Genomic DNA, 18,783 nt, shown 5'->3' on the forward strand with positions numbered 1-18,783 from the left:
TTCTTATTTAACTTCATTACAAAGCCATACTCTAGTTAAAGTCTAAATCAATGGTTCTTAACTTTCTTGCGACATAGTTCTTTATGTTGTGGTGACAGGAGCCATAAAATTACTTTGTTGCTACTTATTAACTGTAATGTTGCTAGTTATGAATAATAATGTAAATATCTAATATACAGAATATATGATATGCAACCCCTGTGAAAGGGTCATTTAATTTCCAAAGGCATTGCAACTCACATGTTGAGAACCACTGAGCTAAATTTTGGAAAATAGAATTGTTACCAAAAGTTCATGATTTGACCTTGCTTTGCAGCGTCCCAAAGGCAGTAATGCATTTTTTGGTTAATCATGTGAAAGATACTCTTCAGAGTGAATTAGTAGGGCAGCTGTATAAGTCATCCTTATTAGATGACCTTCTGACTGAATCCGAGGACATGGCACAGCGAAGAAAAGAAGCGGCTGACATGCTGAAGGTGACTATGAAAGTTCTCATCTGTCGTCTCCCTGTGATGTGCACATACACGTGCAAATGAAACTGTTCTCGATCTGTCTCCCTGTAATGTGCACATACACGTGCAAGATATTAAAGTTACACTCTGACCTTGTCCCCTTCACACTCATATTTGATTAGATTAAAATTTCAGAAAAGATACTGCTCTTTTTTTTTAATTTCTTTTTTTAAGCATTGAAAATGGAGACATTTCTTATAAAATTCAGATTAACATTCTAACTTGAGTTTTTATTTCTTTTAATGCAGGCATTACAAGGAGCCAGTCAAATTATTGCTGAAATCCGAGAGACTCATCTTTGGTGAACAGAACTGTTTGGTCTTCTACACTTTGCTGACTTGAACCTACTAGCTACTGCCTACCTGAGTAGAAATTTATTTATGGACTTTTGTGTATCGCAGTGTATGAATTTGCTTGTGTGAAGACTGGCTATAAGCTGAAAAGTATATTATTCATTACAAGACAAATCACATGTTTAATTCACATTTTTCAAGTTTCCTATGATGTATATCAAGTCTGTCCGTTTCAGTCAAACTTACAAGAACAATTGATGTTCTAGTTGTACAAAGCAGTTTGCCTGTGCATATGATGACCTGCGTAACCTTTTTTTAGTCTTAAAGCTGCAGCCGTAGTCCTCAAAGAGGAAGCTCCAGGACATTTCATGACTATAATGCATGCACTATTTATATAGACTGACCTGGCTTCAAAAGGTGGAGCCTGGCGAGTTCCTCACATAATCAATGTATCCACCTATCCTTCATTTTTATAGTCTTAAAAAACAAACAAAATTCTGAAACTTCTGCAGTTTTAGGAAAAATATAAGATCTGAAAGACTCATAAAGATGTAGGAACAGACTGTGTAATTAATGGCTCCTGAGTCTATACTGCCCTAATGTTAGAAAGTAAAATATGCTTTGATTCAAAATAAGCCTGAAAATATAAATTGACTTCCTGCATTAAAAATAACTATTAGGAACTTTCTTAGTAACAATAACTGGTCCTGTTAGTTTCTAAATGACTCAGTGACAACCTAAATTTCCCTAATTTACAAGTACATCGATTGCAGTCCAGATGCACCTTAGGGTGGGGCGCTGACTCTGGGCTCCGAGACTCAGTTATGTGAGACCTAAAAGTCTACTCTGTATCCACTGGTAATGCTACTTTATAGTTCCACACCAACAGAATACATTTGTCAAAGAAAAATACCTGGACATACACATACACCTAAAAGCTTATGGACTACTAAACTGTATTCAGGGGTTGAGGATTTACAACCTATTTTGTGAAAACTGCCTGTGCAATTCAATTTCTGACCTAGCTGGGCAGTGGTGGTGCACACCTTTAATCCCAGCTTTTGGGAGGCAGAGGCAGGTGGATCTCTGAGTTCAAGGCCAGCCTGGTCTACAGAGTTGAGTTCCAAGACAACCAGAACTACACAGAGAAACCCTGTCTTGAACCCCCCTCCCCCCAAAAAATTGAAACCTAAATAGAAATCTTTGATGTATCTAGTTTTCTCTGACCAAATGATACATTTGTGTTATAAATACTAAAATTCTTTTCAGGTCAGGCATCTTATGAAATACTATTAGCAAGGAAAACAAGAACATGTTATCTTTAGTTTAGATGCCCATTGAACCATCTCAAAAACAAAGGCAGTCTGATAACAGTACCAGCTTGACAGTGAGTATACACTGCCTAAATGTGTTAGCATACTTAAGAAAAATATCCTGTTATCTAACTATTAGGTATCCATGGTTTATTTTTTAAGAGAGATGACCACCACTGTAGCCTTTTGAATTTGTAAAGAGAAAGAATGCACCTTTATCCAACATTTCAAATAGATTTTAAAAGGAAGATGTTAGCTTTAAAAACGTGCTATGATAATGTACTTGTTAGCACTACACACTTTGTACAAAGAAAAACAAGCAAGAAAGGTAGGGAAATGAAAGCTTCCTTTGTGTACTTTTACACTAAGCTGTGTTCTGAAACATGGAGATAATTTATAAGACCACTGTATGTTCTATGTAAATAAAAATGCTGGTGTGAAATGGCATTACGGTTTGCCAGTAAGTGAATTCTTCCTGACTTGCCGTAAGAGAGAGGTTTAAATAGGTGCATCTTTGAAATATCTGAATCTACTTCATAATGGAACGATTTAAATTGTACTGCACCAAAAGTTTTATGCCATTTTTTTAATTAGATAATCACCACCAAGGCCTTGTTACATCTTTGTGTCTACAGATGAAGACAGAAACTTCTTCCAAGTAATCCAAGGATGAATGCTGAGAACATGAACTTTGCTGCAAGACGTCTAGAAGCTGATCCACAGTTTATGTTTCACCCCTATGTACATTGGGGTGGTGCTATCTTGATTTTTACAGAAACTGTTTTTGAGAATTAGCTTGCCTTGTGTATACAAACCTGAACTAGTTTGACTTCAAAACTTCCTGTATCTTTTCTGTTCTTACTGACTGCATACTTGATGAGATACTTTTTGTTTCTTTGGTTTCTTAAAATATCTGCTATAGGAACCCACTGGCAAAAATAGGCAGTTATCAGTAAATTATTGAAACACAGAACAAGGAAGTGGAAAACTGAACTATAAATGAAGTCTGGTACTGATTGATGTTTTGTTTTAAGAAAAAACTATTTTGTACTACAGTTTCTATTGGGAACCACTGCCATATCTAACTCCTTTTTAAGAATTCTGTTTGCTTGGCAGCATCAATCAGAAGTTTAACTTTGTAACAGATTTCTCACATCTAAACAGACATTAGAAGCTTGGCCAGTTTGTACAGCTATGTAACACAACTGCAATCAGGTGCTTACCTTACCTCCTGTGTTAACTTTATACAGTCATTTCCACTGCACCACTTCTTCAGACCAAGGAGCAAGAAAGATCATTCTTGCATAAAGAAATGAACTATAATTAAATATCACTTTATTTTGAAATGCACAGAAGTATTTACATAGTGTGGGGGCCTTGTATACATCCACTCTTGGGTTTCTGAAGACTTCCACATTTTGAAAATGGATGATGGACAAATTTGGACAAAAGCTTTCACAACTGAAGCCATTTTATAATGTAGAAATTCCTTTTTCCTATTTTAAGTAAGGAAAGTCCATTCTTGAGAATATGTTGTCCAATTACTAAAACACTTTCAGGATTTGTTACCTGTCTGTGATTTATACTGACTCCACCTTCTGTGATCATCCGATACCTGAAAACAGAAAGGTTAGCTATAAGAACTAAGAGCACTCAGCCACCCTGACCTGACCTGACCTGACCTCTACCTCTGACTTGAGGTAAGGTGTGGGCAAGCTGCCTGTGCTCGTCTGAGCTTACACTGCAGCTCCGGCAGCTCTTACAAGTTGTGATCTTCCTGTCTCAACTTCCCAAGTGTCTGGGATTGCTGGCCTGTGCCACCAGGCTCATATATATCATGTTTGAAACATTCACCTCATGATTTTTAATGGAGATTCACTTTCAGAATTTATCTATTCTTGTGGAGAAAAAACTCCTAGACAAATTCCTACAAACAAACAAAAAAAGAACAATTTTGCTTTTAAAATATGCTACCTGTAGACATAGGTAATAAATTCCCCAACTTGAATCTTTAGAAATGATAGGAAACTGGAAAATACTGAGACTATGAACTAGTATTGTTTAAAATATAAACAAAATTCTTTATTAATCAGCTGACTTCATAAATGGGAAATCAATAATAGCTGACTTAATAAGTATATGCTAAAAGTAAGTTTAACTGAAATTTTATATCCAGTTCATTCAATAAAGTGCTTACTGTGTGCTGAGCAAGCATCAGTATTGAAGAGAGATCAGGACAAACCAGGTTCTCTAGAAGGTGCGATGCTGAGGCCCAAATGAAGGTCTGGGCACACTGACTTGGTAGGTAAGCTCTGGGAACGTCCTTGACAGAGAAGGTGTTAAGACACTGGATGACAACAGGGATTTTGACAAGGAGAGGAAACAAAAGGGACCCTTGGAAGTGGCAGGTGTTACTAAACAAAGTTAAGCAGTTCAGAGAACACAGCTTTGTAAAATCAAGCCCACAAAATTGTATTTACAAGTGTAGGCAGGCTGTTTCCAGGCTTAATTTTATACAGGGCAACTCTATTTATGGTATAAAAATACAGCATTACCTCTAACTCTGGCTAATTTGGGTGATTTAAGTAGAGGTAAAACTTAGTTATCAGCAAACTAGTTATCAGGGAAGTTCATAAGAAAATGCATGAATCTAGACTTGGTGTACAAAGAATTTGATGCCAGGGTTAAGTTCGGTACATTTTAGGTAAGCCAACATGCTAGTGAATAAATAAGGTTGAGTGGCAGCTCACAGACAGGCAGACATGGTGTTCGTCTACATAGACACAGTTTAGATCTCACTGGAGAGGCAGACATTCCAAAACATCAAAGAAAGCAACTGAAACAAATGCCACTCGTGGGTGAGTGACAGGAACTTTATACAGAGCCCAGCCCATGAGGCACTTGGGTTTCTAGTTACTGCTTTCCTTCTACTGCTGTTCACTTACAAATGGACATTCAATTCCATACCAGTTCTTGTAGAGCAAATGTACTCCCTGATAATATGGGAGAACTAAGGAAATGCAATATGCCATTTCCTTCTGCAAAGGAAAAATGGAATTCTCCAGAACTCTGTCTAGCTTGCAAGTTTTATGAAGTTCTATTTCTATTCTCATTTCTTTTCAGTCATTAAATTTTAAAATAGATCCTATCCTCCAAAACCCTGAGGCTACAGGCTGCCTATGAGGGAGGTCCTACGAATCTTTCCACTTCTCTGTGAACCGATCCCTGAGTTGACTGATCCCAGTGAAACACTGAAGGAGTCCTTCAGACAGGTCAAGGTATTTTCTACTGTGTGGACTCCTGGTTTTACATTATTGTTCGACTTATCCTAACCTCTGCAAGAAATGAGTTACATTAAAGCACCAGCAGGAAAACACCCTGGAAACTTGCTGTGAGGTGCAACATCTCACAGTGAATTAAGAATCACAAAATAAAACCTTACCCTCGGGGACCATCAGGAATGGCATTTGCTTTACGGCATGTGTCTATGACACTCGTTCCAGGGTCAAGAACTAATTCAGAAAATGAAGCTTCTTTAAACAATTCCTTTAACTCTTGGTCAGACATGACCTCCAGTGCCTCTATGCTGCTATGGTAAAGGGCTTGTGTACACCTGAAAAACAAAGTTACATCAGGGACTGCTTACCCTCAACCCACACACACCACCAAATAATTGGAGCGCTCACTGTGTTCTACAGTGTAACGTTTCAACAGCAGTGATCTATTTTGTGTAATTCGCTAACTTAAAGACGTACCCAGTAAAGACAACGTAAAAATATTTAAGTTAAATACAGTACAGGTTAGTAATCAATTAGAAACTCTTAAAACATCAACTCCGATTTTTCTTGTCTATCCACTAACTTGCCTTATGTGTAGGAGTTACCTTGTAGATCTATCAAGCTAGGACTAGTACCTAGACCAGTAACGGTGCTAAAGCCAACCTTTTCGCAGAGTCCAGACCTTCTTGTCCATGAACAAGCTTTGTTACTTCTGCAGCAAGTCGTTTCTGAGCAATTCGCTTTTCTGGTTCTTTGACATGTAGCTGCATAATATGATCAATCTCTGGGAGGGGAAGGAAAGTGAAAAGCTTCAGGTACCTGCAGGACAAGAGATAAAACATTCCATGTGCATCTACTAGCTTAGCTTGGGAAGAAAAATCCTAAATTCATGAAAAGTTGTAGAATGTACTTCAGCGGTACACTAAGGCACACAACCCCAATGGGTAATAGTTTTCAATACTTCTTTTCCATTCTGCACAAAATGGTGCAGAAACGTGTGCCTCCTTCCTAAGCATACTTTGACGTTTTTGTTTTATGTATATCCTTAAAATTTTTGGCATTAGCGGGCTGGAGAGCTTGCTCAGCAGTTAAGAGCACTGACTGTTCTTCCCGAGGTCCTGAGTTCAATTCCCAGCAACCACATGGTGGCTCACAGCCATCTGTAATGGGATCCAATACCAACTGCTGGTGTGCCTGAAACAGATATGGTGTACTCATATAAATAAATCTATTTTAAAAAAAAAAGGCTATTCCATATGTTAACTTTTGCAAAATACTATGAAGAAAAAGCAAATATCTCAAAGCTTAATGAACCATTATGAAGCAAACACCTATGAAATCATCCCTCTTAAGAAATACAAGATTATGAGTAAAATCATGTAAAATGCATTTTTATTTCTAACTTACTCTGGCACACCAGCATATTCAGACTTACGATGTCACATACACACAGCTTTCAAAGCTGTTAATATTCTGTGATTTACTCTATTGTGGCCATTATGTCTACTTCTGAACATATGCTAATCATGCTACAAAAACCTTCATATTTTTCTTAGTACACTTGCATGAACTTCTGTCAGGCATGTATCCAGTAGAGGTTACGTTAGACCATAGTTTATGAACAAATTTATTTTAGTAAGGATTAGTAACTATTATTTCAAAGATCTCTAAGTTTACTCTCGCAATGATAATTGATACAGTCATTGGTGGTACACAGACCAACACATCTGACTGAAAGTTTTCTTCCCCCCCCCCCTTGAAATTTGCATTCAGGTAAAGCTGGATCCTTGATTATACAACAGAAGACTTGAGGACCAGCAAGAATGAAGCAAAATTAGTTTATTAAGATTAAGGTACATACAATTTAGACTCACATGAGTAGGCATCTTCACAACAGCTACCTACATACAAGTTTCTATGACTAAGTTACACTCCTCAAAAGTGGAGGTAAGACTGAAGCCAGAGGCTGTCCTGAACAACTTAGAACATCACATTCTTCTTTTTCTCCAGACCTGGGATATAGCTCAATGGTTAAGCACCTACCTAGTAGCCCTTCAGCCCTAGGTTCAACTCTAGTTTGTAAAAATAAACAAAACTATGACAATATTCTGTCACACAATAATTTACACCTTAACTAGAATCAATGAAAAAACCTACAGAGAATTCAATATCTAAAACTCTGTTATAACTACATAGTAATTTTTTGTCAGCTGCCTAATAAAAGCTTACCTTTCTACAGAATCATCTTGCTGTCTGATAAAGAACTGGTAAAGTTCAAACGGAGATGTTTTCTCTCTGTTTAGCCAAACCGCGTTGCCAGCAGACTTTCCCAGCTTCGCTCCAGTTGTACTTGTAATTAGAGGTACAGTGATTCCAAACACATCTTCTCCAGTCAACCTATACATATATTCATGGTATTCTATTAAGCACAATTAGTTCCACCAAACACAATACAGATTTAAGTCTGGTTACTTACTGTATGTTCTTAAAAACCTGTCTGGACACTAGTCCTCAAGAACTATAAAAACACACATTGCTTAAGTGCAATTGTGGGAATGCTTCTGAACAAATCAACAGGAAGTGACTTTTAAACGATCAGATGAAAAATGACAAAACTGGACGAAGGGGCACCAGGAGAGTACATTTAGGAGGTGGCTTTTAATATTCTTTAAATTTTTAAATGAGTTTTGTCGTGTAGCACACAAGCCAGTCCTGTACTCTATGTTCTTCAAGAAAACGCTATGAAAATCTTTATGGGGACGAAAAGCTAAATTAATGCAGTTCTAAACAGAAATCCAATTATTTTCGGGATAAATAACGATTTCCCAAGTTAGAAACTGAAGGAGATCTAGGGAAAACAGACACAATCCAAATCTTGAATATTGGTCTGCTTCCAGCAGCTCTACAATATGTCCATAATTGAGGACTTCTAACTCGCAAGGGTGAGTTCTTACATTCTTCCTAACGAATAACACACTAGTATTGTGTATTCGTCCCAGAGTTTCTGTAGGTTCTAATAATTCCAGCTTACTTGTGGATAAACTCGTAGCCAGACATGATGTTGCCCAACTGATCTGATCCGCCCAGCTGGACCCGGCATCCATAGTGCCGGAAAAGGTAGTAGAAGTCATAGGCCTGGAGCACCTGGTAAAAGAACTCAGCCAAGCTCATGCCCTCTGGGCTCTTGAGACGGGACTGCACGCTCAGCCGGCTAAGCAGAGTGCCCATGCGGAAGTGGCCGCCCACCGTGGCCAGAAAATCCATTAGGTGCTGCTTCTGGAACCAGGCTGCATTGTCGAGCACCGTGAAAGTGCCCCAGGGCCGCCCGTCCGCGAAGAGGCGCGCGTGGTTGGCCGCCAAGGTCTCCAGCCCTCGCTGCAGGGCGCGCGCGTTGGCCCGCACGCACTCAGCGCTCAGCGCCTCGCGCTCCTTGGTCCGGCCGCTGGGGTCTCCCAGGAGAGCCGTGGAGCCTCCCACGAGCGCGATCACGTTGTGGCCGGCTCGCTGGAAGTGGAACAGACCCAATAAAGTTAACAGGTGCCCCACGTGCAGCGAATCGCCCGTGGGGTCGAAACCGCAGTACACAGTCTGGGGCGAACCCGCCCTGCGGCGGTCAAAGAGTTCGGGGAGCTCTGTCTTCGTGCCGCTCTCGGGGAAGAACTCCTTGAACAGGCCGCGGGCCCTTGGTGCCACCAACATTCCCCGCGCGCCAGGGCGCACCGCACGCGGCCCCCGTGTCCAGACCCCTGACTGCGGAACGCGGCACAGGTGTCTCAGCATGGGCGCCGCCATCTTGCGATACACGCAAGGCATGCTGGACCTCTGTCGCCCAGCGACCGCGGGCGCCTCAGTGTCTCTTCTACGCATGCTCGGGCCGGAGCCCAGCTTGAGTAAGTTTTGGTGCTCTGGGCAGTCCTGGAATGTGGACCGAGTGAGTTCCGTCTTGCAGCCACCATTGTTCCTCTGTAATTTCATTCCCGTTTTCTCAATGAGGATGTCACGACAGTACTTCCTGTCTCACAGCTGTGGTGAAAGCACTTGGCGGTGTAGTAAGCGCTCTACAAACGTTTACTATCATTTAAATTATTATGCAAAAAGCTTGTGGTGCACAAGTCCCAAAGGTCTTGGATCTGTAGAAAGAACTCGGAGTGGTTGTGGAGACAAAAATTCTTTGTACCAGTTTCCCTAGTTAATGACAACCTCAGCACAGTACACACACACACACACACACACACACACACACACACACACACGTGTCTTTAGTGTGTGTCCTGAAGTCTCCTAGCTACAGCGAGAGGAAAGTCAATACAGGAAAGGACTTCCTATTTTTGTTTATAACATAACTAAAACCAAGTGCCATTTGTGGACAACACCTACAATAGTGAGAGAAGTAGGGGTTACGGAGGGAGAGAGAGGACAATTGAATCGGGAGTAATTTGCTGTAGAGTGTGCTGGCTTGTTTTATGCCAACTTGACAAAGCTAGAGTCATTAAGGTTCTTCAACTGTGACCAAAGTGGCCTATGAACAAGCCGGTGGTGAATTTTTTTTTTTTTTTGATTGGTGATTGATGTGGGAGGGACCAGCTCACTGTGGGTGGTGCCACCTTATAAATCAGAGGCATTTCTCCGGTAAAATGAGCCAATTCAAACCAGATTAGATTATATCAAAAGCATGTTTATTCGGAAGCTGCTCTCCAGAAAGTTTACTGGGCCCCCAAGAATGGAGGCCAGCGGAGTCGCCATGGGAGTGAGGGGAAAGAAAGGGTTCATGCAAAGAGAGAAAAGAAAGGGGGGTGGGGATAGGGTATGTCAGGTTGGCACTTGGGGATGATGAGAGAACTGGAAACCAGGTCTGTTTTCATATGTAAAATATGCACCTCAGTCCCTTGTCCCAGGATTCCAAACCAAACAGCACCCTTGGACTGGTGGTCCTGGGTGCTGTAAGAAATTAGGCTGAGCCAACAAAGTGGGACAAGCCAGTATGCAGCACCCTCCACGACTACTTCTTTAGTTCCTTCAGGATTCTTTCCGCCTGGAGTTCTTGCCCTGACTTCCCTGAATGATGAATTATAAGCTGTAAAATGAAATAACCCAAGTTCTTATTGGTCATATTGTTTTATCATGGCAATAGAAACCCTAGGTCAAACAAGAGCCATTCAGTGATCCCAGGGGAAGTCAGGAGCTGAGATTTCCTTCCATAGTCATCCAAATTGAAGCAAGGAGGTAGGCTGTTTTATTTTATTACTGGCTAATCTTTAGGGAGAAATGCAAACTTTGGGCAAGACTTTTGGCTGAGAGCCATATGAAGAGGGCAAAGAACACTCATTGCAGTTTACAGACTGCATACGATGTTCCTGAAGCAGGATCCCACCCATCTCCAGACCATTACCTACTGATCTTCCCATTTCCTAACACTAAGGTACCTGAAGAAGACTTTTATTTTAATGGTTTATTAATTTGTTAATTGATTAATCAATGTATTTGCTTGTCTAATTATCAGTGAGTTTAATTTCTCATTGCCACTACTAGATAGGATTCTCTAATATTACTCAAAATATCTTTAAAATTGTAGTCAGAATCTGTTGATCTGCACTTTGATCAGAGACAGACAACAAGATGCACAGCAGGAAATTCTGAGTGCCCAACAGATACTGTACTTAGTACCCAGCCTGGGGAACATCTTTCACTTGCAAGTTTGGGTTAATATAACAAATACCTACATATCTGTGGCTTTCAAGAGCATTTGGATATTACAAACTATGACTTCGTATTTGCACTCGCTACAGTACAGCTCTTTATAAACATATGCTCTCATGTCAGCATTGCATGATGGAAACGTTTTTCAGATTATAAAAAATTAAAACCTATTGTTTAGGGCTGGAGAGATGGCTCAATGGATAAGAGCACTGACTGCTCTTCCAGAGGTCCTGAATTCAAATCCCAGCAACCACATGGTGGCTCACAACCATCTGTAATGGGATCCAATGCCCTCTTCTGGTGTGTCTGAAGACAGCTACAGTGTACTCACATACATAAAATAAATCAAAAATCTTTTTAAAAAAAAACAAAAAACAAAAACTACTGTTTAGTGTAATGGCGGTGACAGGCTCCTGAATAAATGTCTAGGCTTGTTCACAACTAGGACATACCTTATTAACCCATTTATTCTATTCATGTGGATAGTTAGTTACCTCTCCTTCCTAGTCTGGCCTACATCTTCTTCAGAATTTCCCTAGCAAATCACCCTCATCAGACTGACATTCACTCTCCCTCTCCCCCTCCCCTACCCTTCCCTCACCCCCCTTTCCCCCCCAGAAGTCCCACCTTTCTTTTCTGCCTTTGCTATAGGCCATCAACTTTTAAATAAACTAATCAGAAGGTAAGAGAGGGAGTATTTACAAACCACTGAGGCAGGTGATGCTTAATGACATCAAAGTCCAGCCTGTAATCCCATCTCTGTGGATTCAGAGTCAGCATCTGTAGAATACAGAGACAATCTTTACAAAGTGCATAAGAACATCACTCCAACAGTTTATTATTAAAGTTTATTTAAACTTTAAAAAAAATAAATTTGGGGTTGGGGATTTAGCTCAGTGGTAGAGCGCTTGCCTAGGAAGCGCAAGGCCCTGGGTTCGGTCCCCAGCTCCGGAAAAAAAAAAAAAAAAAAAAAACCACCAAAAAAAAAAAAAAAAGAAAGAAAAAATAGATTTGACTCTGGTAGCAACAGTTGGCTACAACACTTTGGCTCCCAGTGGGTCACATGCGCACACCCACCCAGGAGCAATCTGGATTCACAAAGGAATCTCTCTCTCTCTCTCTCTCTCTCTCTCTCTCTCTCTCTCTCTCTCTCTCCCTCCCTCCCTCCCTCCCTCCCTCCCTCCCTCCCTCCCCCCCTTTCTCTCTCTCTCTCTCTCTCTCTCTCTTTCTCTCTCTCCCCAGTTAATTTTCTAGCTCAAAGGCTGAGCACTCCTAAACCCTCCCCTGCTACCCCAGGCCCAATTGGGGAAGTGGCCAGTGGCCACTTATCTTATTTGTTACATGGCTGCTTGGCTTTCTCTCCTGCAGCTCTTACTGTCCTATCCTTTCCCCCACCCCCCAAGTCAAGGTGATTCTCCTCTCTCCCTTCCAGTCCCTAGCCTAAGCAAATCTCCAGGTCCTTCCTCAGTCTACCTGCCCAGCCATTGGCTGTAGAGCAATTCTTTATTGCCAATCAAATCTAGCTGGGGGCAGAGACCCTCAGCATCCGGGAACTCGGCCTTTTGGGAGCCAAATTGAATTGAGACAGCACTAGAGCCAATCCCTAACAGGCTCTGATCATGGCAGTTTATACCTATAATCCTAGCATTTGGGAGGGTGAGGAAGGAGGCTTGATATAAATTTGAGGCCCGACTGTACAACATAGCAAGTCATTCTCCTCCCTCGACACTGCGTATCTTAGACCTTGTATTTCATAAAGGGACATCAAAGCAGATTCAGCATGAACTTGACGATGATAGCTGCAATCTTGGCAAAATATTCGCATAAGAATCTCCTTCTATGACCTGGTGTGATAGAGAAGCTGAAGCTTTGACCGAGAGACAGTCAGGAGCAGTTGAAGGCTAACCTTGCAAGCTTTATGGTTACATCCGTAAGTGCTGCGGCTCTGAAGGGAAAGACTTCTCTACAGAAGCTCTGCTCAGGTCAGGGAAGGTTTGCCAAAGCTTCCCTAATACAAGTGTAGCAGCTCTGATCTGGTGGGGGGAAGTTGCCCAAGTGGAAGTGTTACAATTTCGGTCCCAGAGGTATCCTGGCATTTGGGAGCCAAGGAATACCACAGTCACACCAAACAACAAACCTCACACGGGAGAGTTATTGGTAAAGAAAAAAACCTAGGAGAGCGGCTGCCTCTGCTCAGGGGAGAAGCAGCAGAGAACTGGGCAAAGTGCATGGTTAGAGGTCGAGGGGCTTCCCCACCACGTGAGTTATCATTGAATACTCAACAATGTCCATAACTAATAATATCTTATAGGTCTTTACTTGAATGTGGATTAAGAAGAGACACCAATTTTAAAATAGCCAAAATAGAGGATTTTGAGTATTATCTAAACAAATTAATGATGAGCATTTGGAACACCAGTGAGTTTTCTTGGGATTACTTACAGGAATGTGGGTGAGGGGCTATGAACGGGAGCAGAAATGACTCAAAAATGTCTCTGACTGGAGCCTGTCCTTCCTGTGGGCCTGTGAGCACTCCTGGGAGACCAGCTCTCTCTGGGCAGCTTTTGGGTCCAGAGGGCTATGTGACAGTCTTAGCTCGGTGCACAGATGGAGACCAGAAGTGTCCTGACCCAGTCTGCGCCACAGTTCCTGTACTCTGTGTGCTCCTGGCAGGTTCCTCTTTGGACAGTTAATGAAGCAGAATGTGGGATCTCATCTGTGGGCTTAGGAGTGAGAGCACTCCTGGGAGACCAGCTCTCTACGGGCAGGTTTTGGGTCAAAAGGGCCGTGGGACAGCCTTAGCTCTGGGTACAGATGCTCTTTGTTTTTTGGTTGTTGTTGTTGTTGTGTGCTGTTATTTGTTTGTTTGTTTAGACAGGGTTTCTTTTTGTAGCCCTGCCTGTCCTGCAACTCACTCTGGATTCAAACTCATAGAGATTAGCTTGCTTCAGCCTCTGCCTCTGCCTCTGCTTCCAAGTCCTGGGATTAAAGATGGGCAACACTGGGCTGGAAAGATGGCTTAGTGGTTAAGAGCACTGACTGCTCTTCCAAAGGTCCTGGGTTCAAATCCAAGTTACCACATGGTGGCTCACAACCCTCTGTAATGAGACTGGATGCCCTCTTCTGGTGTGTCTAAAGACAGGTACAATATATATATATATATATATATATATATATATATATATATATATATATATATATATATATAAAAAGATGGGCAACACTATGCTCAACTCCTGTTGATTTTCTTAATGGCTGCCCCTTTGACTAGGCTATGATGGAATCAATCTCAGTGCAGTTTTGATTGTATTTCTCTAATGGTTAGTGAGGTTGACGCCGCTCGTATGACCACTGGCCATCTGCTTGTCATCTTTGAAGATGAATTGTTCATTCTATTAGCCCACTGTTGATTGTGTTGGTTTTTTTGTTTAAAGTCTTCTGAGTTCATTTTGTGTTTTAGGTATTACCCCTTCCAGGTATATAGCTTGCAAAAATTTCCACATCCCATTCTGTAGCCATCTCTGTATGTGATTAGCTGATGGCTTAGTTGCACAGAGTATTTTACTTTTGTGAGGTCCTATGTGTCAATTATTGGCCTTATTTCCTGTGACCCATTCAGATAGACTTGCGTGTGCCTGTATCCACAACACAAAATGTTTTCCTCTAAGATTTACAGAGTTTTACGCTTTAGAGTTTAAGGACTTGATTGATTTGGAATTGATCCTAGCACCATTATTTTAAAACATCTCAAGCTGAGTTTGATCCCCAGTACATTTTAGACCCACCATGACAGCACACTTTTGTGTAACCTCAGAGCTGAGGAGGTTAAGGCAGAAGGACCAAGTCAAGATCATCTTTATTTACATGGGACCCTGTCTCAAAAATCCAAAAAATTATCTGAATGTCTAAAGGAGCCAGATGAGTTACATCTCTATACAAAGGTTCCTTTGCGTCATTTAACTGTTAAAGAAAGTTTGACTTATTAAACGTAGGGCACATCTTTTATGTATCTTGGAATACAGAGACTTTGTTCTTATTAATATAGGTAATTTTAATCAATTTATTATTTGTTATGAATGTGTCCATTTATTAGAATTGGTTTCTGAACACGAGTGTAGACTACGCTGTAAAGAGCGTTGTCCTGAGCGAGATACGGAGAGGTAGCAGACCAACTCGGTTCTTTTTCTGTGCGTTCTTGCCAGCTGCCTTCTTCTGATAGCTGCTGCTCTGACCTAGGCCACTCCTGGGCCTTCTGGGTTTACAGTCTTTCTTTCTTTCTTTCTTTCTTTCTTTCTTTCTTTCTTTCTTTCTTTCTTTCTTTCTTAGTTTTGTTTTGTATTTTTTTGTAGTGCAAGAAACCAAATTTCAGGGCTTCGCCTATTAGTAATTTCTCTACCTTTAAGCCAAACCTCTCCTGCTTTGTTTTTAATCATTATTTTAAATTTGAGTGTGAATCATGAAAAATAAATGAATGCCTGTTAGCCTAGCATCACATTTTGTGCATATTATTATTATTACACGCTATAAAGTCCCACATAGCTAGGAAGCCCATTTGCGGGATCTGGTGAAGCACAGGGGAGAGGAAAAGCAGCCAAAGGCCTCTAAGAAAGACCCTCCTGGATCAAATCAAAATTATTAGCTATCACAGTTTGGAACTGAATTTTTAAGACATCTGCATCTGACATAACATTTACATGGGACAAAGATTACAGTACCTAAAATTAAGTAGTCTGACTTTATGTACTAAAGATCATAGATGAAACAAATCTCTAAAATAACAAAAAGTTATATACTTTTGATGAGGTTGAAATTTATATATTTTTGTTGTTATTGTCTTCAAGACAGGGTTTTTCTGTCTTGTAATTTACTCTGTCCTGTAATTTACTCTGTAGAACAGACTGGTCTCTACCTCAGAGATCCTCCTGCTTCTGTCTCTTGAGTGCTGGGATTAAAGGTGTGTACCACCACCACTGCTGCCTGTCAAAATTTGCACTTTTTTTTATAATAGTGAAAGCTGTAAAAAATTTTATGTGTTTATTATATATAAGTACACTGTAGCAATCTTCAGACATACCAGATCAGAGGACACTGGATTTCATTACAGATGGTTGTGAGCCACCATGTAGTTGCTAGGATTTGAACTCAGGAACTCTAGAAGAGCAGTCGGGGCTCTTAACCGCTGAGCCATCTCTCCAGCCCGCAGTCAGTGCTCTTAACCATTGAGCCATCTCTCCAACCCAAATTTAAACATTTTTGCCTTTTATTGAAAACGTATTTCCCTCACATATATCCTGATTACAGTTTCCCCTTCTTCCACTCCTCCCAGGTCTTTCCCACTTCCCATCCCATCTAAACTCACTCCTGTTCTGTCTCATTAGAAAACAAGCAAGCTTCTAAGGGATAATAATTTTTAAAAAAGTAAGATAAAAACAAAATCTAATACATCTGAGAGAGAGAGAAACAAACAGAAGAAAAATAGCTCAAAAGAAGGCACAAGAATCAGAGACCCACCTGTTCACACACTCTGGAATCCCATAGAAGCACTAAACTAGAAGCCATAATATATACGCAGGGGACCTGGTGTAGACCTGTGTGGGCCCAGCATGCTGTCCCAGCCTCTGTCATTTCATACAAGCTTTGATTATGTTGATTTAGAGAGCCTTGGGTTTTTTGTTTGTTTTGTTGTTGTCATTGGAGTGGTTGTTGTTGTTGCTCTTGTTGTTGTTGCTGTTTTGGTGACCTCCTTCTCCTTTGACTCTTATACTCTTTCCGCCTCCTCTTCCTCTGGTTTCCCTGAACCCCAAGGGAGGAATTTGATGAAGACATTCTGTTTAGAATTGAGTGTTCAAAGGGCTCTCATTATCTACATGCCGTCTGGCTGTGAGTCTCTGTATCTGTTCCCATCTGCTGTAGAAGGAAGCATCTCTGATAATGGTGAGCAAGGCATTACTCAACGAGTACAGGAAATGATCATTAAGCCCTGGCTCAGGGCCAGCCTTTACACCTCTCTCTCTCTCTCTCTCTCTCTCTCTCTCTCTCTCTCTCTCTCTCTCTCTCTCTGCCTTTCTCTGTCTCTACTACCCCTTCAACTCCCCTCCGCATTCCCTAAATAAACTCTATTCTAAAGGAAAGAAAAGTCATTAGGAGGCATTGTTTCTCTACATTGTTTTAAGAACATTAGTATTTGGTTTTCCTACAGGTCTCTGGCCTATCTAATCTCAGGCTCATCACCAAGCAGTGTCACATATGGGTTCTATCTTTTAAAGTGAGTCTTAAGACAAACCAGTTCATTGGTTGGTCACTGCCACAAGTTCTGTGCCACCATTGCCCTAACGCACCTTGCAGGTAAGGACACCACTGAAGTTAGAAGGGTGTGTGGCTGGCTTGGTGTTTGTTTCTCTATGGTAGTGTACAGAGTACCTTCCTAAACCAAACATTTCAGAACACAGGAGTGAAGGCTCTGTATAAATAGCAGGTCCATGTCTCTATGTTTAATAAGTTGTGTAGGCATCGTCTTTAGCAATGGGACCTTGTTGACTGTTGTGAAGAGTAACTTACTGTGTTGTTTGAATACACTGGAGAAGACCAAACACTTAGACTGAGCTCAAATTTGGATGAAATAAATTTATTCTTACTGTTAGCAAAAGGACAACAGCCTTAGAGCCAGAAAGCATCCTGCACCAAAGAGGGTAAAGGAAGGTTTTGTAAAGGTGGTCATCAGAGGAGTACACTGTGATTATCTCATGCTCTGTGGAATCCACAGCTAGGTAAAAAAAAATGCCTTTACTGCCCTCTGGTATTTCTTTTTCTCTTTATGCAGTGATAGAGCCCCACAGTGATAAGCAGGTTTAAAAAGGAGAGCAGGTAGTTAATTACCTCACCGCAGTCTTCAGGCAGCTAGGATATCACAGGCATTTCAGGGCAAAGGTCAATGGCATTTAAAGGGTGCCTGGTACTTTATTAAGTTTCTTAGCCATCCCAGGGAAGTCATGTATAAATTATCACAGAAGCCTGACCTGGAAAAGTGTCACTAACAACTGGGAGAGAACTCTTTCTGGGCCATCAGGTTAGAACTGGCTGTCATATTCCGATAAACAGCTGCCTCTCTGGCAACAGTTGGGATTATTTGGGGGATCCCAGAGGACCCACTTGGCTAAAAACTCAATTAGATGTAACTCAATCCCAGTACTGAAAGCTCCATCTGGTGATAAGAGATGGCCAGTTGGGTCTCTGTCTTCCCCATTACTTGATGATTTCACTTAGATTAACTTGATACACATTTATGCTATAGAAAGTTTCTGCTGCTGTAGGTTTCCAGTCTGCCCTTCAAATGGCCTTACTTCAGCTGTCTCTCCCTATATTTCCTCAATCATTCCTCTCTCTTTCCCCCTTCCACCCGATCCTCTAGTTCCAGCCTTCACATCCATCCATAACTATCTATTCTATTTCTCTTTCCTTTTTAAAAAATATTTATTTATTTATTATATATGAGTATGTTGCTGTAAAATTATAAAAAAAAAATGCTGTCTTTTATCCCTCACTAGGTCCAGCACCACAGTGCCCCCAAGATAACTGGTAGATGTCTTCATCTCAGTCAGCAAAGCCTCTCACTCACTTTGCTCTATCCCATATCACACTGCTGATGGCTTCTATCTGAGGCTGGCAACAGTTTCTCTACCCATCCAGTTCC

General features: G+C 41.1%; 2 protein-coding genes across 24 annotated transcripts in view; one reads left to right on the top strand and one right to left on the bottom strand.

The window, feature by feature from the left end:
* Positions 1–2,565, top strand: part of Dnm1l (dynamin 1-like) — a 51,615-nt gene extending 49,050 nt beyond the window's left edge. For 21 of the 22 annotated variants that reach the window (XM_039087888.2, XM_039087890.2, XM_039087894.2 and 18 more), the window contains 2 exons: positions 317–476; positions 761–2,565. In XM_039087888.2, coding sequence (XP_038943816.1) covers positions 317–476; positions 761–817 — 217 coding nt within the window. In that variant the 3' untranslated portion in view covers positions 818–2,565. The remainder of the gene's footprint in view (positions 1–316; positions 477–760) is intronic. The other variant, NM_053655.3, reaches the window with a different exon arrangement.
* An 866-nt stretch (positions 2,566–3,431) lies between these two features.
* On the bottom strand, positions 3,432–9,222 carry Yars2 (tyrosyl-tRNA synthetase 2). Of its 2 annotated transcripts, NM_001009627.1 has the most exons (5): positions 8,428–9,194; positions 7,626–7,793; positions 6,060–6,215; positions 5,561–5,731; positions 3,432–3,733 (listed from the first exon to the last, which is right to left on the bottom strand). In NM_001009627.1, exons 1-5 carry the CDS (start codon positions 9,186–9,188, stop codon positions 3,574–3,576), a joined length of 1,416 nt encoding a protein of 471 aa, NP_001009627.1. In that variant the 5' UTR covers positions 9,189–9,194; the 3' UTR covers positions 3,432–3,573. The 2 variants fall into 2 exon arrangements, with proteins under 2 accessions (NP_001009627.1, XP_038943984.1); XM_039088056.2 differs by lacking the exons at positions 3,432–3,733; positions 5,561–5,731 and having other exon boundaries at positions 6,060–6,180; positions 8,428–9,222.
* Between the last annotated feature and the right edge of the window lie 9,561 nt (positions 9,223–18,783).

The sequence above is a fragment of the Rattus norvegicus genome, chromosome 11, assembly GCF_036323735.1.
Source record: "Rattus norvegicus strain BN/NHsdMcwi chromosome 11, GRCr8, whole genome shotgun sequence".
Taxonomy (NCBI): Eukaryota; Metazoa; Chordata; class Mammalia; order Rodentia; family Muridae; genus Rattus; species Rattus norvegicus.